The sequence below is a fragment of the Talpa occidentalis genome, unplaced genomic scaffold, assembly GCF_014898055.3.
Source record: "Talpa occidentalis isolate TD23 unplaced genomic scaffold, MPIMG_talOcc4v2.1 talOcc4.10, whole genome shotgun sequence".
Lineage (NCBI taxonomy): Eukaryota > Metazoa > Chordata > Mammalia > Eulipotyphla > Talpidae > Talpa > Talpa occidentalis.
The window spans coordinates 79,160,652-79,188,470 of record NW_023600993.1 but is presented as its reverse complement, the minus strand read 5'-3'; the positions used below and the strand labels follow the sequence as shown (position 1 = coordinate 79,188,470).

The 27,819-nt window shown below is 40.9% G+C and overlaps 1 protein-coding gene across 2 annotated transcripts in view; it reads right to left on the bottom strand.

Annotated features, from left to right (window-relative positions):
* Positions 1-27,819, bottom strand: part of PAK5 (p21 (RAC1) activated kinase 5) — a 375,558-nt gene that overhangs the window by 68,992 nt on the left and 278,747 nt on the right. For both annotated transcript variants that reach the window (XM_054696397.1, XM_037494775.2), the window contains one exon: positions 17,714-17,928. In XM_054696397.1, coding sequence (XP_054552372.1) covers positions 17,714-17,917 — 204 coding nt within the window. In that variant the 5' untranslated portion in view covers positions 17,918-17,928. The remainder of the gene's footprint in view (positions 1-17,713; positions 17,929-27,819) is intronic.

Sequence of the window (27,819 nt, the reverse complement as noted above, 5' to 3'; positions counted from 1 at the left end):
TATATTCCTGTTATAAGTGAAACTATCTGATATTTTTCTTTCTCCTTCTGGCTTTAAATAAATAATATTTAAATAAAATTTAAAGTTCAATTCCTGAGTCATACTTGTCACATTTCCAGAGCTCAGTGTTTCCACAGAGCTAGAAGTTACCCTACTGGGACAACTCCATCAGCACAGGAAATTCCACTGGATAGCACAAATCCAGAACATTCATCTAGAGATGAGGTAGGCATGAGGAGAAGACAGAACTGTTGAGCAAAATACCTGGCATGCAGTCTGTCTTTCTCCATGTATGTACACATTAATTCTGAATGGATAAAGATGACTGTTTGGACTTGGGGGGGTAGGAATAAGATTGTTAAATAGGAGTCTTGAAATTATGTAAAGGGAATAATAATAATAGTTTAGTGCTGAAAATGTAAAATAATTCCATCAAAATGTACAAATTTGGAGATGTTAGGGAAATGAAAGTATTTTGAGGTCTCTTGGCATCAGGGCGTGGGGAAGGGAGGGAAGGAGAGTAAATGATAGTTTTCAAAACAGCTTGACCAACTGGAGTGTGGACTGGGGAGAAAATATAATATCTTTGGGGAAAATCCAATGAATCTTAGAGGGAATTAGTTGAGCATTCGTTTACAAAATATAATAAAGAAGGAGCCGTCAGATCTAAGATCAGAGAAAGGGGAGAAGCCATTAGTGGAATGGAAAACTGGGATCACCAAGTTAACGATGAATAAAAACACACTAAAATTTGTAAGAAAATAAAAAGAGAAAATAACAATGTCCATGAAATAAAGCATTAATATGGAAGAAACAAAATAAAGTAATGGGTGGTGACACTAAATATAAATGTACTGAATTTTCCTGACAACAGATTGAGTGAAGACCAAATGACACAAAACCAAACCCTTATACACTGTTTATAAGAAAATGCTAACACAAACACACCAAGAAAAGGAGAGTATCAGACAAAAATATGTCAGATAAACATAAAAAAAGAAATCACATTTGGAAATGTAACTATTAGACAATGGGGCATTAAAAGTAAAGTGAACAAATCCTTACTAAGGAGAAAGGAAGCCACAAACACAAGGGAAAAGCAACAGAAAATGTTGGAATAGGATTGGAACAGACATCACAGACAGAATGATCAATCAGTTAACACTGAAACGAAGAGACAACCAAACATACTAGCCATCAGAGAAAAGGAAAAAAACCCACAGTGGATCCCCTGTAAGCTGCAACTATTAGAAAGGTTTACAATGTGAAGCATGGTGAGGGGGTAAAGAGAAGCACCCTGTGAGTTACTGGTGGGGTGAACTGGTATGACATTCTGGAGAACCAGCTGGCAGTACTCCCTAAATCTAAGGATACATGTATCTATTACCCAACATGCCACTCCAGGGTAGTCAAGAAAAATTTAACTCAATGTTGCATCCGAGGTCCAATATTAGAGAATAAAATGTTACCATGAGAACACAATGAAACAACATAAATGCCCAATAAGAAGGAGTAGATCAAGGGGACTGGTATATATACACAATGGAATACTATTCAGCCATCAAAAAGATAAACTCTTGCCATTTGTGGCAACATTGATGAAGCTGGAAGAGAATATGCTGAGCAAAATTAGCCAGAAGAAGAAAGAAAATACCTGATGGTATCACTTCGATGTGGAATATAGAAAAGTCAAACAGGGTCAGATAAAGACTAACTCTTGAGGCAACCAGAAGAGGCGAGGACAAAGTGGTAAGTGAGCATGAAGGAAAATGGTTGTCGACTGTGGGTGCTTTGGTGGATGCACTATGGCAACAGCATCAGAAGGGGGACTCCTACGCTTCTAAAACACAGTAATGTAAACCAATGTTATATTATAAATAAAATAAAAATATTAATAAAAAAATCACAATTTTAGAGAGGCACTTAAATATACCTGTCTTGGGCTTTGGCAGAAAGAATATTTTTACTATAAAAATAAATAAGGCAGAGGAGAGCGGTATCAGGAAATTCAAGTTTGGTTCAAGCCCCTAAAAATGTTAGCCTTAGTTAGTTATCAATATCTCAGTCACAGGGTAACACTTGCCACAACCCAGCAAGCAATGTCCAGCTTGCAAATGAATGAAATATGGAAAACCTAACAAAGGGTTGCTGTGCTGAATAACAATAGCATTAAAACACTTGGAAAGCTCTACAAGTAATGGCCAGGATTGGGTGAAAACACTACAGAGATAAAGCAAATAGAGTTTCTTCTAAGTCATCTGATTGCTGGAAATGAAGCTTTCTGTTTTCCCCTCACAACTTTGTACTATGTTAACAGCGCTCTATCCTCAGCAACTACTGTCAATTATAAATGCAGCTTTGCTGCCTGGAAAGGCACAGGCCTCTCAGGCATGGGCTGGGAGGCTACTCCAGTCTCTTATTTGATATTGGTGTGACCTTTGGTAAATTCATTTTGTTCTAGGAGCCCCAGATTACCAATTAGTAAATTAAGGCAAACAATGCCCACTCTCACATAGTAAGGCTTACAGGAAGTCATGTTACTCAAATGTATTGGTGGGGATAACCCCACCCCTGTACCCCAGTATGAATTCACATCTCACAGAGAAAACCAAGTTGTGAATGCATTACCTGCAAATATGGACGTGAGGAACACATACACCCAATATTCACACTGGTTTGTAGACAACTCAACTTGATAACTGGGCAAAAAATAGATGTGGACATTTTGCAGCTACAGGTAATTTTTTATGGAGGTTAAAGAAGTGTTATTGTTGCTAGCCTCACCTCTAGTACCACCAACTATCTCCATGCTGACCAATCACCATCACCGCCAGCTGTTACCACAAATCACATGCAGCAACTTCCCTCCACTCTCACCAACCACCGCCCCCAGCCCCAGCTACCTCTACCAACACCACTGCCTCTATCACCACCAGCCACCTGCACTATCAACTCCATCCCCAACAACCTCACAACCACCATCACCACTACCTCAACTACCGCCAATCATGCCTATCAATCACCTCTACCATCACTGTTGGGGGACAACGTCATGTGGTTAAAAACTAAGCCCTCTCCCTCGATCCTAGCCCAGCAGGCAGACTTGGGAGGCTTGAACAGATATGGGAATCGATAAGGTTGCCATGGGAACTGGGCCCTAAGGCCCATCACCATGACCAGAAAAACCAGCCCAGCTCTAGGAATGCAGGAGCAGAGGCCAGGACATATTTCTGTGTCAAAGGCCAGTGCCCAAGACCAGACATCCCAGCAGATAACTGGTGCAAACTGGCACCCCAAATTAGAAAGCCCATGCAAACAGTCTAAGAGAGAGCCTCAAAACCTCCTTTGTGTGCAGACCTCTCCATCTTGCCTGCTGCTTCTCTTAGCAGCATGTTTCAATAAATGCACCTTTTCTGTTCTCCACTGTTTCTGGTGAATTCTTTCACTTCCATACCTCCGGCCTCACCCCAATATTTTTCCCCACTACAATCACCATCAGCACCACCCTAAATATGCATACTCTAATTTGAAGTTCTTTCCTCTTTTATTTGATCCACGTAACCACCTGAAGGCAGGAAGATGTAATACAGGGCTGAGGAAATGTCAGCCCAGCATGGAGAAGGAGCTTGTCCTTAGTTAGGGAACAAACCCCATAATACCATGCCAAGGGGAGAAGAAAAATGCAGAGTAGCGCCCCACCCCTCCCCTGTGCAGCCACGCTGACCGATAAGGTAGGAGACTGAGCCCAGGTCTTTGGCATGAAATTATCAAAAATCAGAGTTTTGGGAATTCTGTAATTATTTTTGTCTCTAATTTTTCTATTTTCTTTTCTTTCTTTCTTTTTTTTTTTTTAAAAGATTTATTTATTTATACAAGCACTGGGTACAGTCAGAAGCTTGGGAGGGTGAGAGAATTCACCAGAGCCAGAGCAGGGAACAGAACAGGCAAATGGACCAAAATACACTGCTGAGGGGAGCAGCGGGCGCAGTAGGAGAGGTCTGCTGCGCCACGTGGGGCCCTCGCCGGTGGCCGGGAATCGAACCGGTGCTGCAGAGGCTGCGGGCAGCTTCGCAGGCCAGCGCTCAACCGCTGCGCCACCAGGGGAGGCCCTCTATTTTCTAAGTTAACTTCCTTTCCTAATTTGCAAAGTCTTGTCAATTCCTTGGGTTTATTTTTATTCATTAGCTTGAAAGCACAGCTGATGGGTTAAGAAATTGTTTCCATAGGATTCTGAGGTTGGAAAATCATGTTATCACAGACTGCAGGTTAATTGGGCTCTGAACCAGCAAGGTGAGAACATAAATAGCCAAAAGCAATGGGTACCTGCATTTGAAAATCCCACTTTTTCATGAAAGAATGGCACTTCTAACCTTTTGAAGACATAAATTGATCAATAAAAAATAAACTCACAATGAACACAAACACCCAACAATAGGAGGGGTTACTAATCACAGCACTTCTGTCCTAACGTGGCCTCTAAAAAGAATGTGGCAGTAAAGATAAATGATCCCCAAACTCTACAGGTTCCCCTGCTACCTGAACACAGTAGAACATTCCTACTCAGTATACTCTGGTGGGTTACTTCTAGGGTATGGGGATGCTTTTACTATTAATTTAAGTGGAGAAATTTCTGAGTGTTCCCAGACCCCCCAAATAACCCACTGAGTTAGAATTCTCAGACAGCAGGGGACACCTGTATATCAGGGTGCTCCAGAGAACTGCTGTGAATCCACAAAGAGGTGCAGGACTTGAAAAATATGAGGAAAACAGCCATACCTAAGCTGTGTCAGACAACTTATAAATGCCCAGCTCAAGCTATTTGATTCTATTACTCGGCTATTGATCACATCTTGCAAGCTACGCTATAGATTTGGCAGTTGTGGTGACAGCAAAAACAGGCTATGTGTACAAAGCAACATGGGATAAGCATGAAGGTGTGGCATCCAGCCTGGTTCACAGGTGATGAGGTGGAGGGCCCAGAGGCCTGCACATTTCCTTGTTCCGTAGCAACAACATAAAAATACTTTCTTCTTTTGTTTTTTGCGAAACAGCTATTGTCAAGACCTAAATACTTATCAAGTTGTTTGGATCAAACTACTTAATAAATGGAATGGTGAACTTTTTCTTTTTGCCTAGGGAACATGGGGGAAAATGACTAAGACAGTAGAGGTGCTGTGAACCCAGAAAGTCTGGGAACTATTGCATTTGGAGAAGAAAATTAAATTGAAACTGCATAAACATTGTCATTAATCTCACTCTTCCTAGGTGAGTGTGTGATCTAAAACGATGAAAGATAATACATCAAAATTCACCAGTGGGCAGTAGAGATGTAATGGGTCTTTGTTTTCCATAATTTTCTACATTTATTAGCCTTCTTATGATGAATAGGTAAGTCCTCCAACACAATGAAAAAATGAAAGGTTTTTTTTTTTTTTTTTTTTTTTTTAATTTTCTAGAGGCATGTCTTATTTATTTATTTATTTGTTTGTTTGTTTGTTTGGTTTATACATGCACTGGGTACAGTCAGAAGCACGGGAGGGTGAGAGAATTCACCAGAGCCAGAGCGGGGAGCAGAGCAGGCAGAAGGACCGAAGTACACTGCTGAGGGGAGCAGCGGGCGGCAGGAGAGGTCTGCGCACCATGTGGGACCCTCCTCCGGTGGCCGGGGAGCAGCGGGGATCGAACCGGCGCCGCAGAGGCCGCGGGCAGCTTCGCAACCCAGCACTCAACCACTGCGCCACCGGGGAGGCCCAAAAATGAAAGGTTATTAAAAATGATCCCCCAAAGGAGCACATTGGCTTCTATCAATAAAATATCTGTTAAAGATATTAAAGAGTTTCATTTTTAGGGAAGGCTTTATAGCACTTGTTAACTTCTCTGGCCTCCTGCTCCTTCTATGGGGAATCTGGCTCTAGGACATGAGGAATTTGAAGAAACATTTCCCTACATGCAGCTGTCACTGCTATTAAAAAAATACTGGGCCTCTCTAGTGGCAAAGGCGGTTGAGCGCTGCACTGTGTAGCTGTCCGCAGCCTCTAAAGCGCCAGTTCGATCCCTGCCAGCCGGTGAGAATCCCACATGGCGCAACAGACCTCTCCTGTCTCGCCCGCTGCTCCCCTCAGCAGTATGTTTCGTCAGTCTGCCTGTTCCCCGCTCTGTCTCTGGTGAATCCTCTCGCCCTCCCGCGCATCAGGCCTGTACCCCAGCACTTGTATAAATAAAAATAAATCTTTAAAAAAAACCCCAAAACTTAGTCCATTTCCCATCTCTGCAGCCTTAGGAGGTGAACTTGGCTTGGGGGTTCCAGCTGATGGGCTTCCTGCCCCAGCAGCTGGCAGTTCTAGCAGAGATGCTGGCATTGGAGATTGGGGTGTAGGGGAGGGGCTGCTGATGTCACAGATGCTGATGCAGGGACAGGCATTTCTCTGGCTCCTGCTTCATGGTGGAAGGAAAGACCTGCAGCTGCCTGCAGATTCCGGTGGAAGACTGGAGAAATACCCTAAGCAAATACACATGTGAAAGCACCCTGGAGTGAAGGAGATTGGTGTGTTTTGCTGTTAAAACCAACCAACTCCTGAGAATTCACATTTTGTATGATTTAGAGTTGTCAGTAAAATTAAGGTATATGTATTTAGATCTTGTTTTGCACTAGCAAAACAAACTCAAAAGGGTGTTCTCCTAAAAAGGGAAATGTTCCTTATACTTTGTATTTTGCAATAATTGGCTTTTCTTTTTTTTTTTTTTTTTTTCAATTTACTGACAGCTAATCTTTTGCATGTATTAGATTGTTGAACCCTCACACCAGCCCTAGGAGGTAGCACTGCTATACAGACCCACTTTTTTTTTTTTTTAAATTTTATTGTTATATTCCCCATACAATTGCAGCCCCCCCATTCTGACCCCAATCCCTCCCCTCCCGCCCCCGCCCCCCAAAAAAGTGTCTCTGGTTCATAGTTTTTTGTTGATTTTGATTTTCACTTTCTTATAGTTACTCATTTTCCTGGTCCCTTATTTAAGTTTTCTAGATTCCTGCTATGAGTGAGACCATCCGGTATTTTTCTTTTTCTTTTTGGCTTATTTCGCTGAGCATGATCCCTTCCAGCGCCATCCATGTTGCTGCAAATTGCATGTGTTTATCTTTTTTGAATGCTGAGTAATATTCCATGGTGTATATGTACCACATCTTCTTGATCCAGTCATCTATTTTTGGGCATTTGGGTTATACAGACCCACTTTTAACAGGTGAGGAAACTGAAGCACACAATGGTTTGTAACTTACACAAGCTGACGGACTAGGTAGAGGTGAGATTTTGGATCTATCTTTGTTAATCTCCTTCCAGAGTGTCTAAAGCAATATACAGTCACTGCCGCTTTTGAAATTATTTTCTTATCAGGGAGTCTCCTGCATTAGGCATGAATGTAAGACTCACTCGTTTTCAAAATCCCAAATTTTACCTTCCCTAAATTTTCTAGGAATTATAGTCATTCTGTTCTACTTACATATTACATATATTTATGAAATATATTACATTAATAGAATATATTGATATAATGTATTAATGGAATATAATATATTTATATTATATAGAATATGATGCTATAGATTCTATTGTAACATTTATTATATTTTCATTTGTTTTTGTAGAAACGGGGACCCAATATTGTCCTTCTCTAGAGTTTTACTGCCTACAATATAGTAGGTAAACAAAAAAAACTGGATGAAGACATGGAAGCTGATGTTATGCTGATAGCAGTCGACATCTGCAGACATAGGCACACTGAAGTCAAATAGAGTCTCTCTACCTGAATGCTGAGAATGCTTGGCCAAATGTGGGGAAGGTTGGATTTTGCCAAGGAATTAACTCCCAAAAGCAAACTTCAACCAACGAGGAACTGAAGTCAGTGGACAGATGCCCCAGCAAGGACGCTGAGACTCTACAAAGACTCTCAGAATGCACCCAACAGGATTGGGTCCTGGTGGTCTCACCATTACTTGGCCATCACACCCTTTCTCCTCCTTACTGGTCTCAAATACTCTGTTCTTTCAGAGCCCCAGGGAAACAAATTCTAGCAACAGCCTAAGTGAGTTTGAAGCATATTCTTTCCCAGTTGAGCCCTGGATGGGTGGGCAGCCCAGCTGACACTTTGATCTTAGTCTGAGTTTCTGATCAGAGGCTCAGGCTAAGCTGGTCTGACTCCTTACCTATGAGAATAGTGAGGATGGTAGCCAGTGTGTGTGGTTATAAGCTGTTAACTGTATGGTAACTTGCTATATGACACCGAAAACGAACACGGATTTTGGTATCTAGAAGTGAGGTGATGCTGTAACAAGTACCTAAAAAATTATGTGTTAGTTTGCTTGGGTTGCCATAGCAAAGGGCCACGGACTGGGTGGCTTAAACACCAAAATGTTTTCCTCACGTTTCTGGAGGCTGGAAGTTGGAGAGCAAGGCATCAACAGGGTTGTCCTTCCTGAGCTCTCTCTCTCTCCCTGGCTGCCTTCTTGCTGCGTCCTCACCTGGCCTGTTGTCTGTGGGCGAGTCTCTTCCTCTTCTTAGAATGCCACTGGGTCCTACTGGATTAGGGACCTACTCTCGTGACCTCATTTCACCTTAGTGACAAATGCAGTCACACTGGGAGTTGGAGCCCCAAATATGGATTTGGGGAGGACACGTTTCTGTCTTTAACAACTCTGGGATTTGGTTATCAGAAAGTGGGTGGAGGCTGGGAGAACTTTGAGGAACATGGCAGAGAAACCCCAAATTGTCATGAAAAGACTGAGTAGAAATCTGGACTTTGAGGATGGTGATGGGGAAAGCCCAGGAGCAAATGCAGAACATGTTACTGGAAACTGGGAGAGGGGAATGCTCGCTATGCAGTGACAGGAAGTTTGGGGAAAGTGGCCAAACTCCAACTGGAGTTATGTGGAAAGCAGAACCTCGAAATGTTACAACTGGTGATACCTCTAAGGAGATCTCCAAGGAAAGAAAGGAAATGAGGCCTTTCTGGTTATAGTCAAGTGCAGGTGGAGGGCAGTTCATTGAAGGAGAACTTTTTTTTTTTAAAGGAACCAGAATCTGAGGACTTAAAAAATTCTGAGACTCTCTAACTGGTAAAGAGGCTCAAATGAAGGGATGGACTCTCAGGAAAGCTTACTCTAGAGAAAAGGCTGAAAATGTAGCCACACAACTTTTTAAGAAAATTCAGGTGTACTCCTTGAATCTTTACAGTTGAACCAGAGAACCTCTTGGAAGTTCAAGGGCATTATCCCTAGCTGGAGACCAAGGCAAAGGAGAGTTTATCTTAAAATATTTGTGGTTATGGCTTCTGGTTCACTCACAATGGAGTGAATCAGAGGACCCTGCACGCAAGGTCTACAAATTTCTAGAGAAATTGTTTCATTAGGAATACTGCTAGTTTGTACTGCTGAAGGGAGAGATTATAAGAAACAGGGGGCTTTCAGAGCCCCCAAACTCTGCTGGCAGCAGAAAGGAGGTTGATAAAACTACTGGGCTACAAGTCCTAATAACTTTCACAGGAAAGCAGTGCAAAGGCAGGAGCCGGGAGGGTCCAGCCTGAGCCATGGAGGATTATTCTCAAGCCATGAAACCTAATCTAGGAACTGTGAATATTCCCCAGACTGTATTTCACAGCAGCTTTGTGCCAGAGACTCCTTTTTACCTTCTATTTACTATGTTTAAATGGACTGTCTACGCCTATTACTCGACGCCTGCAGCACCATCGTATGTTGGGGGCTGGGGCAGATATTTGTGTCTTTAGTCTCTCAAGTCCACCCCTGGAGGGACTTGTATCCCAGCAGCTGTACTTACTAGATTATACCCAAGGGCTCTATCCACATCTGATCCTGACTTAACTTTGAGATGATGGTGTATTGGGACAAAACTTTAGGAAACCTGGGCTGGGGTGAATGCAGGCATGAAGCACAGTGAGTACCAGAGTAGAGAGGCCCTAGGCTAACTCCTCAGTGACTGCAGTCTCCTGTGCACGTGCCTTTGTGTAACCCCCTCTCCATGAGTATGGGCAGTCCCTGCAGCCAAGGTGTAGGATGTCACTTCCATGGTTGTATTATGTTGTATGGCAAAGGTTATGTTACAGCACAAGGCAAGAGTCTGGGATTTGTGACATGCTATGGTATACAGCTGGCCCTCTGTATCAGCGGATTCCAGATCTGCAGATTCAAACAACCCTGGATCAAAAATACATCCTATGTAGTTAGGCCTACTCTGACTGCGTCTCTTCTAAACATGTACAGACTTGTCCCCCTTGTCATTACTCCCCAAACAACAACATAACAACTATTTACAAAGCATTTACATTGCGTTAGGGATTATAAGTAATCCAGAGATGGTTTAAAGGATCTGGGAGGATGTGTGTAGGTTATATTCAAATACTAAGCAGCTTTATAGAAGGGACCTTGGTGAACTTTTAGCAGAGTTGAAGAGGTCCAGACTCACAGGAACTGCAAGATAATAAATGAGTGTTCTTTTAATCATTTTGAGGTAATTTTGGGGTAATTTGCTATGCAGCAATAGAAAGCCAAATCATACATTGTGTGAATACAGTAAATACTCAGTGCCTTCTTGGGCTCAGTTTTATTCATGGAAACAATAACCTTATAGGTAACTGGAGCAGCATTCAATCAGTTGGATAGTTAAATGGTGCTTGGCAATGATCACAGTATTGATAAATTGCTTTATCGCGAGTTTAAATAAAGCCAACAAATCATGTTGTATCTCAAGCTACATGACAAAACATTTGACAGTGCCACCAAAGAGCCCACAGATGCCATCTTCATGCCCCAATTTTGATAAGATGCTAAATGAAAGATAAAATTAAATCTTTCAAGCTCCAAGCATGTGTGGGAGTCACAGAGAGCCGCGTGCTTTTTCTTTTGATTTCAAGGGATTCTTTTCAGTTAGGTCACTACTGCCAGCAGAGAAGAGCTAGGGCGAATCCAGTGTTCCTGAGAATAGCATCTCCCCTTAGAGAGAAGTTTCCAGGTATCAAAGCACAACCATCCTTACTTGACAAGCTCAGCTACGGAGTTCAGAGCAGGTCACGCAATGGGAAACCAACAGAAGTCTGAGGGACACCTGGGATCTGAGGGGTCTCTGTGTGACTTCAAATATGATTAGCGCAGGGGGCAGCAAGGCCACCTGGAGAGGGCAAGCAGCAGGCATCTGAAAGTTCACTCATTGCTTCTTGGTGTACACTTTCCTTGGCATTTCCTGTTCAAATATTCCATCTCTTTCCCTCCACAAGACCGTGTGGATCACACATATAATGCAAAGGACTCTGAATACTATACAGCTAGAAAACAAAGTCCTATGGCAGTAATGATGAGAAATGGGAGTGAAATGGACATTAAAACAATATTCTGTGTAGATGCTCAGGTGAGTCTGAGTTCATGAGCTGAATCTAGAATTTCTAAGTGATTGAATTGTAAGCCTCCCCAATACATAGAAACAATATCTGATTTCTGACAACTTGCTCTGTGATTTTGAGAAAAATCACCTTATCTATCTGGGTCTCAGTTGTATCATCTGTTAGATTAAAAGGCAGGACTAGGAAAGAAGGAAGTGATTTTTGTTAACTTGGAGGCACTTTTACATACCCTATGGTTTTACCATCAGGATGGCATGGTGATTACAAGCATGGGTTTTCAAGTCAGATAGATTTGGGGTTTCAATCCCGGGCCTCTACCAGTTACTAGCTATGGGACTTACAGAAGTTCTTTAACCTTGCTAAGTTTTCCTTTCCTCTCCTAAAAGAAGGAGCAAATGTTAAAAATGTTTTATATACTGCAATTTAAGAATTGGTAGGTACTGATATTTTTCTAAAAAATTACTTATCAGGGGCCTCCCCTGGTGGCGCAGCGGTTAAGCTCTGGGCTGCGAAGCTGCCCGCAGCCTCTGTAGCACAGGTTTGATCCCTGGCCACCGGCGAGGGTCCCACATGGCGCGCAGACCTCTCCTGCTGTGCCCGCTGCTCCCCTCAAGCAGTGTGTTTCGTCAGTCTGCCTGTTCTGTTCCCTGCTCTGGCTCTGGTGAATTCTCTCACCCTCCCGCGCTTCTGACTGTACCCAGTGCTTGTATAAATAAATAAATCTTAAAAAAAAATTACTTATCAGAGCTGTAATTTTGTCACGTTATTGAAATAAGCGCAAGCCATGGAATGGTTTCATTCCCATACACCAAACGTCCTTGCACAATTAGGATCTGGTCATACAAACTGGCTGGGGAAATATCAACGTCCTCACTTTATAGGAAGGAAACTTCTGCCCAGAGAAGTGGGTCAGTGACTTATTTTAAGCCACACAGTTTGTAAGAGGCAGATATAGACTTAGATTCAGGCATGCTGACTCTTTCCAAGTGTGGCTGGGTGAACAGCAGGGCACCGAATTTCATGTTGTAAGCAGGACACTTATTGTTCAACGTTACCTTTTCATAGAAACAGATCTAAAAGGAGGAGGTAAAACCACATGACTTTTAAGAGGATAAGAACATTATGGGGAATCCAAGAGTTTCAAGAGGGGATCCCATGGATACACTGGGATTTTCGAAAGCAAAAGGAGCGAAGTCACTCATCCAGCTGAAGGTCAGAGTGAAGATTTTATGCTACGGGTCACAAGTTGGGCAGTGGGGCAGAAAGATCACAACAGGGTAAGGCCTCAGCTCTTGGAATTGCCAGGAGCTTCATTCAGCTGAGAGCATGGCATCCACTGATACACAGTTAGAACTCTTTGGTGACAACTCTCAGAATGCCTAAGCTGACAAAAAAGAAATCATCCCTTGACTTCATCCTAACCAACAAGGAAGAGCACATCAAATAACGAGGAGAAACCCAGAAGAAACATTTCCCTTATGTCCATGGGAGATAATGCCAGGAAATATCAGATGGTTGCCATAAACCTTAGGAAAATCAATTAAAAAAAATAGTCAAAGAACAGGTCAATCCCAGGGAAATAGGATCATAAGGGCTGATATGGCTCTAAAACTTTAAATCTTGAATGCAAAATTGTGAAACATGAAAAGGGAAGAAAGCAAAGAACTACAGAGTCATTAAGGACACTCAACCTCCAGGGAGCTCTCAACATCAACAATGCTCATAAAATCATAAATGATGACACAGGAGAAAATGAGTGTGGTGTGAGTCGTCAATACCAGGTGACTAGATGGAGGATTTACCTGTCTTTATTTTACCTGCCTGGTGAGTACAAGGGTTTTTAATGTGATGATCAGGGACAGAAGACAAAGATGAGAGAACTTCAGTTTTAGAAGATGATAAAATATCAAGGATGATAAAGATGAAGCAAACCCAGTCACAACCAGTTTTGCATCAGAATTCTCTGTGAAATTTCCAACTTGAAAAGATAAAAGGAAGATTGTTAGAAAGTACATGAAAGCTCAATTAAAAAAAGGGGATGGTGAGTAAGAATGTAGGTATTTTAAATGACTTCACACTTCTCATTCAGAGAAATGACATTAAAAGGGATGGAAAATAACATTGGATAATCTTTAAGAGACATATGGAGTCCAGGCTACTGCTTATGGGAGATAACAAAACTCTCTATTTTCAGGAGAAAAACCCAAACACACAATAAATGTGGGTAGTACATAGGGAACAAGTTATAAAAGCCCTAAGACTTTGGTCGTCCATTTTTTTTGGTCTCAAGAACTGCTTATAAGTATTAAGGACCACAAAAGACATTGGCCTATGTTATATCTATCACTACTGACTGCAGTTGAAATTAAAACTGAGATATGTTAAAACATAAGGCTATGACCCATTAGGCATCAGATTAAGGATGTCAACACATTTTATGTAGCTTCTGGGAAACTCTACTGTATGCTTGCAAGAGGATGAGAGTGTAGAAAGCAAGTGACACCCTGGTATTATAATGAAAATTGTTTTGATCTTACTGATTCCATGAAAGAGTCTCAGGAACTCCCAGGGTTCCGGACCACAATTTGAGAACTGCTCAAGAAAACTTCTCACCATGTATCCAAGGAGACATGAACATAGATGTTCATAGCAATAATATTTGTAATACCAAGAGGAGTGGCTGTATCCTTTAGTCAAGAAATGGGTCAACTCTAAAAAACTATAATTTTCATATAAACTCACTGTCTACATATCAATATGTATTTATCTCAAAACAATATTAAGTTAAAAAGCAAGTCAGAGAATATTATATATACTATGACATCATTTAATGAAATTTGCATATGCCAAATAATACTGTCAATGTTATATTTAGAGCCCTAGTTGAAAATGAAAAACAAATCTGAAGCAAATATTAAGATACAGAGCAGTCTTTCTCCAAATGTGTACAGTGTGAGAGTTTCTCTCCCTATATGCCAACATGATTGAGATTTGTTCTCTGGCTAATGTCAGGGAGCTTTTGGTGCTGTAGGCAGTGAACTCATTTGACCTAATGTTTCACTATATTAAAGCAGGTGGTGAATCCCAGAAAAAAATAAAAAGTAAATATACAAAAAAAAAAATATTAAGATACACTTTTTGTTCACATTACATAGAAATTACAAATGATATTTTAACTATTAAAATTATCCTGTATGTTTTAATTTTAACCATTTACCAAATGATTTTTAGGGTGTTACAAAAGATGATCATTATTTAGCTTCAGTCCACCTAAAACAGTGGTTTTGAAAGTATGTTCCTTACCCATGAGCAGCATCAGCAGTATCAGAGAATTTGCTAGACATGCAAATCATTGGTCCCACCCAGAAATACTGAATCAGAATCTCAATGGTGAGGCCTGGGAATCTGGGTTATTAAAATACCCTCAGGAGATTCTGATGAAAAGACAAATTTGAAAGACACCTGGTAAGAACAAATGTAACCATTCAATATGCCCTTTACATCCATGCATCTAATTCATCAAGAATTTTTGTAGTATTTCTTATGATGTTCTTGTGGATAAAATGATGTTAGCTGTAAAAGGGAATTTCTCAAAGATATTTGCCAAATGTTTTTAAGGGCCCCTCTCACCACTTTTTGGGTATTCAGATTATATCGGTTTCCCTTCATGCATTTGTGGAGGGGTATGTAAACCAGCTTTTGACATAAGTCCATGCTAGCCTATGATTTCTGGGGCCCCACTCCAGTCCTACTGAATCAGAAACTCTTGGGATGAGGTCCAGCAATCTGATTTTTATCAAGCCCTCCAGGTGATTCTTAACTCTATTCATTCTTTCAGTCAATTCATTCCAGCTTATTTCAAGGATTTTTCTGACTTCTGATATATTCTGCATGGTTTGTATTATCTCACTTAGATTTCTCTAGAGAAAGCATTTCCAAAAAGTGGCATCTTCCAATCTGCACAGCAGACTTTGTATCCTTGACCTTTTTACTTTTCTTATTCCTATTCTAAGAGGCTGGAGGAGTCAGTAGGATTCTCTCCCACCATCCAGAGAGTCCATAGTGATCTGTCAACAGTGATAACTGCACCCATATGATGAGGAAAGAGAGGGGATCAACCTGAAGGAGTTTGGGGATAGTGAGGTATGAATTTCTTGGGTGTTCTTCGACAAAAAGCGTCTTATTAACTCCACTCTCTCTGAAGGAGATTCAACCTAGCTGACTATTGTTTTGTCTATCCTTCTCTGCTTTTATTTTGTTTTTCTCACAGGCAAAACTGTGCCTGAGATCACATTTGCAGAAATTCAGGGTGAGATGCCTTTTCCAGTCGTCTCCCAAATGTTTTAATTTCATACAAACTGGATGCTTACACATTTGGCATCAGGGCTAAAAAGTCAGGGTATTACCACAGGGCCAGATAGCTCAGCAAGAGAAACCTGGTTCCATCTCTCAGAGGGGCTGACAAATTCTGTCAGAGAGGGTAATGAGGCAGCCATGCAGGAGGTGGACTAGAAGGTCCATTTAAGTGCTATATTCACTGAGCATGATGGGTTATCACTGAAAAGGCTGCTTCTTCCTTCTCTGCTGGCTAGCACCTGGGCAGCTGAAAAACTATGGGGAACTAAATGACACTCTGGCCTTACCCAGCAATAGACACACTGTCTAATAAGAGCACACGTGGCCTGGGCCTTTAGCTAGAATGTTACACTAATACTCTGCCTCTTTCTAGAAGGTTCCTCATCAAATAATAACTGTACTCAAGGGTAAGAAAATAAAACCTAGTTTCACTTGGACATATTTCCTTCACCATGATGATCAACAGCAGGGAGTGCTTTTCTGGGCAAACTGCACATTCCATTTTCTGGGTTTTATAAACACCTGAGATATGAGAAAAATAATGAGACCAAAAAGCAAATTCTTTCCAATCTCAATTTCTTTTTAGATATGGCCCATGCTATTATTTGGTCATTAGTAAAGATTAATCTTCTCTTAGGGAGAAAATTATGCTCAATAGTAGGGTTATCATCTAATATTAACCATATTTAATTGGTCAGTTTCTATTCAATATCAATATCTGCTTAAAATGGAATATTCTTTTTGTGCCTAAAGATTTATGTTCTTAAATATATATTATTGAGCATTATACATTTTGGCTGGACTGGAAAGTTTTAAAGTCCCATCTGAAGATCAAATCCTCATGATGGAGGATGAGTAGACCCTATGGGCAGAACAAATCCACATATTTAATAACAGGACCAAGAATATGCAGGAGTGATAGAACCATTCTCATTTAGTCAGCTCAGATGATATCTGATTTATCAGCTTTGCTCCTTCTTTGCATTTTAACAATGTATCTACTTTTGTCTATCACTTAAACACAGTGAATTTAATATTCATGTTGATATGGAATAAGGAATTCATGTAGCTCAGAAGTCTACTAATATATAATGAGTAAGACAACAATTTGATCTGTTGGATAACATGATGATAAACTTCAATGATGCTCAATTCCTGTGGAGAGTTTTTGGGCAATTTCCTATTGTCTATGGAACTCTTATTCTGAGTTACTGAAAGAAAGCAATGGCTGTATTTTTTTTTTTGTAGTAACTTGACATATCTGAAATTTACTAGGTTTCATTTCTGCTTCAATACAATTATTTTTATATATATTCCTTGGTAAAAATCTACCAGTCATTTATTTAAGTAAATTAAATCCTATTCTAAGACTCAAATGATCCATTTTTATTTGAAATAGCTCTGTCTTAGACTATGAAGTAATATTAGAATATAGACACAAATAAAAATAAAGTTGGCAAATATTTGTATATACATGCATAATTCATATATGCACATATGCTATATTACAACATATAAGTCTGTTAGTATTAAATTTTACGTAAAAGCTTAAGTATTCTGGGGTCAAGTACAAAACAACAAAAGGTTGCCTAAGATAATATTTAATCAGAAGTCATTGCCAATATTAAACAGGGTGAGTAGCTAACATTGATTGTAAAAACTAGCAAGCACCATTTGAAATAAAAGTAAAAATTTCCCCATTTTGACATTGCATTTTATGTGTCTGATTTTAAAAAGAACTATATCTGAAAGCTCAGATTCCTTCCCATGTTCTGTAATTTATAGTAAGTGGTGACCATTATAGTCACCAAAGAACAGTTGTGGCCAATCTGTGGATATTTAAAAATAAATACATTCTATAGGCATTTTATAGCTTGCCAGTAAGATGGGATACTTCATCAAATGAAGAACACACTTCTAAGCTCAGTGAAAGACAGAATCCTCAACATACCTTCATGGGAGCCAGCTGGATGGGCGTAATACAGGAGGGGTCTACCATGGGCTTCGGCCTGTTGGCCGTGTCTGCTAGCAGGCTGTGCCACTGCTGCGGGAGCCCAGTAAACTTCTGCTCTTGTGGATCAAACCCAGTATGAACCCTGTGTTCAAAGTTGGATGGCCCAGATATTTCAATCTTTTTCTTTTTCTTCCCAAACATGATGCAAAAACCTGGGAACAAACAGAAAAGAGGCAGCTGTTCACATCTGGCCAGGGAAGACCATAGGACAATTATGAATTCGTTCAGTTATTCTTCGATATACCAGTTGCAAAAGATGGAAGTTAGATTTCAGGCTATGAAGTTAATTTCATTCAAATATTTTCATTCTCTCCTTGCACTCGCCATTGACTTTGGACTTGGCCATGTGACCTGCTCTGACCAATGGGCTGAGGATGGAGGGGCAGGGCATCAGGTCAGGAACTGTGTGTTTACTTTCCCCCCAATGCTCCTGCCACTCAGCATGAAGACCTGTCTGGTTGATGATGCTCCCTCAGCCCCGGTCTCAAAAGAATGCATGAGGCAGACATAAGCCTGACATACAATCTGGAGCCAAGCCCTGCCAACTGAGAGTAAAAATAAATGTTTGTAATTAAGCCACTAAGACTTTGGACTTGTTTGTTATGTCATTTCATCAAAGCAAAAGTTGACTATCAAACAGGGATAAGTATCTTAATATTTAGTGTACATGTAAAATCTAAAACATTTGCATGGAAAATGTGTATCTGGGTATCTATGAAAAATGGGCTAATAATTATATTCACTATATGAAACTACTATTAGGATTAAACAAATAAACATTTTTTATTTGAAAAGCATCTAGTACAAAACAAGTGCTACAAGTATTTAATATATCACTGGGCAAATATACAAGAAACTTAAATGACATTGATTATAGGGAGCTGGTGGTGGGGAGGGAGGCAAGGAAAAATGGAAGATCCACTTTCCCTGTGTGTTATATTTAGAATTTTGTATAATTTATTTTAATTGTTTGACCAAATGCAGTTTACCTAATTAAACCTATAAACCTATAATTCTATGTAAGTATAGGTATGTAATGTATTTATACATAAACCAATATTAACTCAATAAAAAATATTTTAAAAAACAACATATCCTGTGACTGGGAGACCTCCAAATAAATATCTAGATTAGAATTCCAAGTAGGTTGCCTTTTACCTACGATTTGGGTAACTGCTTTTTCCCTGCAAATTTATTGTGAACAAGACAATTATCATTTGGGGAATCCTTACAAAACTGTTGCGGGCATTTTAAGAAGAAAAAACAAACAAACAAAAAGCCTGATATTTTGGCTTCAAGGTTGCTTTGTTGGAGATGCCTTCAGACATGAATAGGTGGGTTATTCCCTTCTGCAGTACGTATTCCTCGCAGCATTTACCCTCTGGCAGCCAACTAATTATGCACAATATGGGCCTGGAAACTGTTTTTCCTGCAGGATGTAAGATCCACAATGGAAGTGAAGCTAACTGCTTTTTCATTACTGCTAGCTGCCGCCATATAGTAATTAGTATTCAAGAAATATTTGCTGTTGGACTAAAATCACCCAGAACAGTATATTTATTTAGTGACTAGCACCTGGGGTCAGATGTTAACACTTCACTTGCTCTCCTCTCTTCTGCTCTCCTTTTCCTTTATCCTGCATTAAAATTTGTGCTTTTGAACCCCTTATCACTGTTTGGCAAGCAGTCTTCCTGCTTTCTTCTGATTTTCTCAAGGTTTTGTTCAGCCTTCTGTGTGGATGTCTAGCTTTTTTGGGCTGCTATAACAAAATATCAGAGAGTAGGTGGCTTATAAACAACAGAAATTTATTTCTCACACTTCTGGAGGCTGGAAGTCAGAGATCAAGACAACAGTAATTTTGGTGTCAGCTTCCTAGACAGCTGTTTTTTGCTGTAACCTCACATGGTGGAAGGGATGACAGGTCTCCCTAATAAGATCTCTCACAGGTCCCCTTAATAAGGGCACTAATCACATTTATGAGGGCTCCACCTTTAATAGCTAATCACCTCCCAAAGTCCCCACCTCCAAATAGATAGAACCATTCTCCAAATACCATCATGTTGGGGCTTGGATTTCCAACATGTGAATTTTGGAGGTCCACGTTCAAAATGGATATATATTCTCTCAGCAGTGGCCAGATCCTCCACAGCCTTTACTCACATACTCTATCAAAATCCATTCCGTCATCCAGCCTACTAGTTACTTCAGAATAATGTGCAAAACTAAAAGAAGGTAATCATGAAATAAAAGATAAGGGCTCAAAAAACCTTGGCAATATGTGTATAATTATGTATATATACAAATATGATTGTATGTATTTATACATATATATAAATACATATAAATTACTACGAGTAGATTAATAGACAGAGGCCAATTGATTTTACACATATAAGAACACCTAAGCTGAAGTGTAAAGCAGTAAAGGAACTCAGCAGTGGACAACTGCAGGGAAGGCCCTTATGTCTCATGCCTCCAGCACCCATGTCCTAGATGGCCCTCCCACGCTGACTCTGGACCTACCTATGTAATTTGTTGTGGCCAATCAGACAATAGAAAACATGACACAAGCATGAAATGTGCTTGCACATTGGGACTTGCTCTCTTTTGGCTCTTGGAATGAGCAGTGAGCGTGAGAATACGGTCAGCCTATCCTGCTGGAGGATTAGTAACCATGTAGTCCAGTCACCCATCAGCCCAGCCAACAACAAGCAAACCCGACGAGTGCCACGGAGCTGACCAGCAGCTGTCCACCAGGAGAGGCCAGTCAAACCAGCAGGTGAACTACCCAGCTGAGCTGAACCCAGAGTGGCAACATCTAGTATCAAGATACAAGAAAATGGCAGTTGCTTTAAGCCATTTATTTTGTGGTAGATGGTTGTACAGATTGAAGCTAATGCATAGCAAAGACCTGATTATCATCCCATATCTTGTGTCTTCAGATGCCCATAATTCCTGCCCACCCCCACCTCTACCCCCTTGTTATTTCAAAGTCTCAAGCAACCATGTCCAATTTAGGTAACTATATTACCTGTTAGACAACTGTGTTAACTCACAGGAGCTTTGATTATGATGTTACTGTTTGTTGGTTAAGGGCCTGGAGTGTTTTCCCTTGCCAGGAAATGACACCAAATAAGTAAGTGGCATAACAATAATAAAGAAAAAAATCAAAATCAACAAGCAAGTATAAACCAGAGATACACTATGGGGCGGGGTTGGGGGAATGGGGAGAGGAGGGATTGGGGTCAAAATAAGGGGGATGCAATTGTGTGGGGAATATGATCAAGATGAAAATGCATACATTGTGCAAAAATGAAAAATGAGGTAAGATATATATATAAAAAAAATAAGTGGCTCTGTACACCAGCTCTCTTTATTATTTAGTGAAAATTAAAATACATTTTAAAATATAATCTGGTCATATGTTGGCAGGGTCCATTTGACATGTCAATAAAGTTTATGATCTTATTTAAAAAATAAATTAGCAGTTATTTTAGAAAAATCATTTGAAAAGAATTCTTTTACATGTATTCATACCTGAAAAACACTGAAAATGTGACGTCAACTATTTTTAGAACCCAAATAGAAATGTCTTCCCCCTCCCTTACTGACAGTGGATTTCCCAGTGGTTGCTATGCCATTCATGTGACACTATAAAAAGGAAAATATCAATGAACTAAAAGTGTTCTTGTTTTTAATAAGACAGTGGTGGACAGGAGACCCACGGCTGAATTAATCTATCTACACTGCATTCTGTGATACTACACAACTATAATATAAATATTAATATGTTTCTACAAGTCTAGTAAGTTTGAGTTAGAGTTATAGTGGAAGGAACTTAAAAGAAAATAAAGTTTTTTTTTTTTCATCCTAAAGCAATGCTTCTTTGAAGCTCACTCTTGACTAAATGCAGAGAACCACCATGATGTAGGATGGTATCTACCAGGGATGGCCATCACTTTGAGAGCAATAAGGAGTCCCATTCTTGGGGACAAGACAGAGACAGAATCCTGGGGCCTTTTGGCACTGCAGAGCAAAAGGACACAGTAGGGAAATGAAGGTCTGTTTTGTAGATGATTTCTTCTCTCTGATGACTCTCTGCCTAGTCTGTGCCTGGCACAGTGCTAAATGTTCAGTGTCTGAGCTCACATAAGACTCACAACCTCCCCTGATCACCAATCCTGGTTTGGTAATTCACTAAAGGAACTCATAGGACTCAGTGTACAGACATACCCACAGCTGTGGCTTATTACAGCTGAAAGGATACAAAGCAAAATCAGCAAAGGGAAAAGGCACACAGGAAAGGCTGGAGGGAGCCGGGCGTAAGCTTTCAGGGTCCCCTCCCCTGGGAGGCCCACAGGACATGATTAATTCTCCCAGCATCGACCTGTGACATCACTTGTGAAACACTATCAGGGAAACTCTTCAGAGACGCAGTGCCCAGGAAATGGTCACATAAGAACCTTCTGCCTAGTTTATGCCAAAATTTCAGACTTCAGGGGGAAAGCAGTGTTCAGCATAAACCACATTGTTTGCATAAATAGTTCAGGCACAGTGAGCCTTTCTGATCAGAGAATGGTGGGAACCCTTCTAAAACCCAAGTTCCCAGATGCCAGCCAAGGTTCAACCCTGCAAAGTCTAAGCTATGCAGTCTCATGTTGCTACGTTAGTCCTTTTCTTCACAAGTGGTGTTAATATCCTGTCTCCATTTTTCAGAAGAGGAAACAGAAGCCCAGAGTCCAGATTAGACACTGGCAAAGATGGAGACTTAGAAACTCAAAGCACATGATTTTAATGCCTGGGCAATGCATGCTGCCCTGCACGTACAGCTCTGGCAGACAACCTCTGCCTTTCTTGGAGAACTCTGTTCCCCTGGAGATAGAGTTCTGCTGGGATGGTGAGCTCTGATAAAGTATCAGATTTGGGACATTTCTAGGGTCCTCTCTTGCGTCTCCAGAAAAAGCCATTTTGAGAATGAGCATAGCTCTGTCACTGAACAGATAAAGCTGGGAGCTGCTGACCTGCTTGTGTTACAAGGGCCCCTGGAATCTGGTCCTTGTTTGTTACATTCCTGTTGTTGAAAACCTAATCAAATGGGCTGTGCTTTCCCTTATAGTTAGGTGGGCGGGGCTGGGAGGGATACACTTGAGACCAGGTAAAGCACCTGTGGCTGCTTAAAGGTCCTCAGTCCAACTTATGAAACCCCAGCCAGCCAATACCCTGCTTCCCTGATATCCTGCTGTAGGCTCAGGAATGGATCGCAGTGCAGGTTTTCTGATCCAGCAGACCGGGTAAAGGAGGAGTCAGAGTCCTCAGTGGCTTTTGCAGGTCTTTTATTTAGATTTACCAGGCATATCGCAGGCAGAGGTGCTGGGAGGCCGGGAGGCTGGCAGTTCCCTCAGTCCCCAGCAAATCTTCACTCTATCTGGGCTCTCTGGCTTCTCTGCTCTCTCGGCTTCCATTCGTTCTTGGCTTCTTCCTCGGCTTCAGCTGGCGTCCCCCTGATGCCGCCCTTAAAAGCTCAGTCTTAGCCCAGGTGAATCCCATTTACCTATGCCCACACCCTACTCCAGGTGCCCGCCATCAGGCATGCATTCAGGACTACAGGGTTCCGTTATCTCTCTTAACAGCAGGAGGGCAGAAAAGCCTGGTACCTTTTACCTTACCCTATACCTGCCATGGTGACCCATCCCATAAAACCACCACCCCCATTTTCTCAATTCAGGTTAATTGCCTCGCCTACCTATTGTGTTATCCACAGTAAATGTTCCTTTTTTTTTTTTTTTTTTTTAGTAAATGTTCCTTGATTGAAACCAGTTATTGGCTCTTTCGAAATCTTATGGGATTAATTGGGGAAAGCCAGTCAAAGACCCTTCAGAACTAGTAATGCTGGAGCCAGGACAGCCCCTGCCCGCCACTTAAAAGACAAGACCCCCACTGCTCAGCATCCATGTGAACCCAGGACATGGAACACCTCATCCTGCTCGTGAGTTCCAGCAGACCTACTTCCCAGCAATTTGGCAGCCATCTTTCTGCATAGAAAATCAGCTGCATCTTATTAAATTAGGTATTTCAAAACATGTCAATGATTTCCTAATCCTTTTGTTGCATAATTAAACACACGTGTGAGCATTCACCTGTCAGTTTGACAGCATTAGGCAAAGTGTGTTCCTGGGAACACCAGCTCTTTGAAAGGTGGAAATTTTTTTTTGGGGGGGGGAGGTGAGAAGGGAGACTCGTTTCTTAGAAAAATTTGGGAAATGATGGTTACAGTAAGTTTCTGTCATGGGACTTCTCAAGGTTTTGAATAAGCTAATGTGCAGTTACATTTCAAAAGGCAGATAGTAAGCAGTTCACTGAACCCATTTATGAAAATTTCTTGCAAAACTCACAATAAAGTTTGAGAGATGAATGCTTTGATGAAGGGTTTTGGTCACCAGATATTATTGTTTGAAAGGTATGTCTTGGAAGAGACTGAAAGAAACCCAAGTGTGCCGACTCCACTGAAGTGGTCTGGTATCGTCACTGCTATGCTCTCAGCCTTCAACCCTTCAGGGACACTCCAGCTCTTGGCCCTAGCTCGGCGGTTTTCCCACTGCAAGCACAGGATTAGTCTCAGGACTAGTCTCAAAGCTCCCAGATGTGACATCTTCCAATTCAGACCCCTAGCGGCTGGGACAGTTGCACCAGCAAGCACAAGAAGAGCCCCTGAATCATCTGAATCAGGCCATTTGGGGTTGTGGCATAGCACCTCACTGGCGGCCAGAAAATGCTGCTTAAACTGTACTTACACAGGACAAATTCTGTGTCAGACACTGTGCTGTATATACAAATTCTCACATAGTCTTCACAATTTTTATTTTGTATGACTGTCATTATTTCCACTACACAGACAAGGAAACTGAGGCCCAGGGAGGTAAAGGAATATGCCCAAGATCATCCACAGAGGAAGAAGCTGGAATGAGATTCAAGCCCCAGCAGTTTGTATCCTGACAATAGGCTTCTACACACTTGGCTTGCTGCCTTGAGAGCCATCCGCCTCCACAAGGCAGGTCCTGTGTCCCTGGCAGCCTCTCTGAGATTTAGAGTGCACCTCTCTAAATGAAGATATCTCCAGATGTCTATATAGCTTCTGGGACAGTAAGGATAACTAAATAAGGTGCTATTTGAAGTTCTTTGAAAACATCATCGGTAAAAACATTAGCTAAAAGGAATAGTTCTTGGGATCAGACATAGTCCAGGCTAAGTTTGATAGCCATTCTCTTGTGTTCTGACAGCTCTGTGAAGCAGTAGTACCTTATTTTATAAGTAGATGAAACTGCAGACGGTTAAAATACTTGATTTCTTAAGGAGGCATAGTAAATAAGTGGTAGCAGTGGACTCAAATCCAAGTCTCCCTAACTCCAGGCCTGGCTCTTAAGGGCTGTGCTGATTCTCGGATTGCAAAGTCCTACTTTATTATCAATATTCGGCTTTTTTCACTTAAGGTGAATTTTAGGCAAACCCAACAATTGTGTACCTTGAACTATTTCCTGCGCCTGGGGGCACAGGTAGGGTAGGCTGGCAGAAAGGGCTGGGGTGTTCACAGGCCCTGTGTGACATCACAGCACAGGTAATTTGGGATGAACAACAAAAAAATTTCATGTCACTTTGCAAGATGTAAACACTTTTAAAAATAAAGGATTACTACAAAGCAGACATTATAAAAAGGAGAGAAAAATAACTCTGGGAAAAGCAAAATACTGGAATAGAAAGAAAACATAAAATGTTTTCGCTCATCTCTAAGCAATGACAAAAATCATAAAACATAAGGACAATTTATTAATACAACCAAAACTGGGCAAAAATTTAGATTGGGAAAATAGGGGAGATGGGTAGATGGTATAATAAGGCTAAATTCTAGCTACTTTAGCAGGGATACCTAAAATTTATAGAGCTGCATGCATACAGTTTTGGTGTGTATAAAAAATTGAAAAAAAAAAAAAGACTAAAACTGAAGAAATGTTGTAGTAGCCTCTTGAAAGCAGAACTTGGAGTTTTCATGAGGTAGATCAGGAAACATTGGATTTCCTATAGTTTTTTGTAAGTCATGGTGACATATTTCTCTCTTGAAATATTTTAATGCCAACCAAAGACAAATACTTGTGAACATTAACAAACACCAGAATATATTCAAATAAAACTTCAAAAATTCATCATTTGGGTTAGTGTTCAGAAAGAGATTGATTAATATGCATAGCTGTATAAAAAGATGGCTACCCAACTGTCATCTTGAAATTATACCTAGAGTAACCATTCATGAAAGACTGAAGAAACTGCAGTCCCTTGGGGAAGACAGCAGGTGACAATCTGGGCTTCCAAATGGCTTTGGGGGAGAACTAGGGGTGTTCTGGTGGTGGCTGTGAAGAGGTGTGAACTACACCCCTAAGACATATGCAGTGTTGTAAGCCAATGTTACCTCAATAAAATAGAACATAATTTAAAAAATCCAATGGCACCTGCCTAGTTAGGTGCTCATCTGAGAAGAGGCAGTTCATAAAGTGCTTATTAAGTTGCTTGAATCATGAGTAGATTTCTGATCTTGAGCCCTTTTATCCTTGTTTCTACTGATCTATGTTACTTGCTAAAGCCTTTGAGCTTTGGAGCTATCCTCTAAAGTGATGAGTGGCTTGGGGAAGAAGTCTCTTCTCTGAGAGTTGAATTGCACATATACAACCGGATGAACAGACAAAAACATGTAGAGAAATTGCTTATATCTGACAGACAAGACATAGCTTGTGTCTCATATTTCTACCCTCTCTAGAATGTGTCTAAGCTCACAGGACTTCAACTTATGGTACAAGTATTGTATTAGTCAGGGTTCTCAGAGAAACAGAACAATCTATCCATACACACCTGTAAGAGGACACTTATGGGAATTGGCTTGTGGTTATAGAGGCTGACAAGCCCAATGATTCACCAACTCCATGCTAGGGAATTCAGTCTGAGTCCTGATAATCAGGCTGCTGATGTGTAAGTTCCAGTCTGAGTCTGAAGCCTGAAAAAGCCAGGGGAGTCAGGGACCAAGGACCAGGGAAGACAGATGTCTCAGCTAAAGAAGGAAGAGCACACATTCAAGCTTCTTGTCTTTTCCTTCTATTCCAGTCCTCAAGGGATTGGAGGATGGTCACTGACTGCTGGGGAGGGCCATCTGCTTTATTCAGTTCACCAATCAAATGCCTATCTCTTCTGGAAACACACAGACACACAGCTGTTTTATCAGTTACCTAAGCATCCTTCAGGCCAATCAAGTTGATTTAAAAAAAAAACAAAAAAAAAACAAAAACCTGCAGTGAGATACCTCTTCACACCTGTGAGAATGGCTCACATCACATCATAAAAACTAAAAACAAACAAAAACAAAAGCAGAAACAACAAATGTTGGTGAGGGTGTGGAGAAAAAGGAACCCTCACACACTCTTGGTAGGAATGTAGACTGGTCCAGTCCCAATGGAAAACAGTGTGGGGGTTCTTAAAAATTTTTTAATTAGATATACCATCTGATCCAGCAATTCCACTCCTAGGTGTCTACCTGGAAAATACAAGTTCACTGATTCAAAGGGATAGATGCACTCCTCTGTTCATTACAGCACTATTTACAATAGCTAAGTCATGGAAACAACCTCAATGCCTATTGAGAAAATAGTGAATTAAGAGGATGTGGCATATATACACAATGGAATACTATTTAGCCATAAAAAATTCAGCTCTTGCCATCTGCTACAACATGGATGGAACAGGGCAGGAGGATTATGGAAAATGAAATAAGTCAGAAGCAGAAAGGCAAACACCAGCTTTCACTCACATGTGGAACAAAGAGTGGGGAAAAAGGAAGTGACCAAATTAAACCCAAACTTTTGAATTGAGTGCAAAATTGAGGCTACTATAGGCGGAAGGAGGCTGGAATGGGGAAAAAAGTGGGGATGGAACCCATAGACCTAGGTTGAAGGACATGGGTGCTTTGGTGGTGGGTGCTGTGGTAACTTACATCTGTGGAGGTGAGA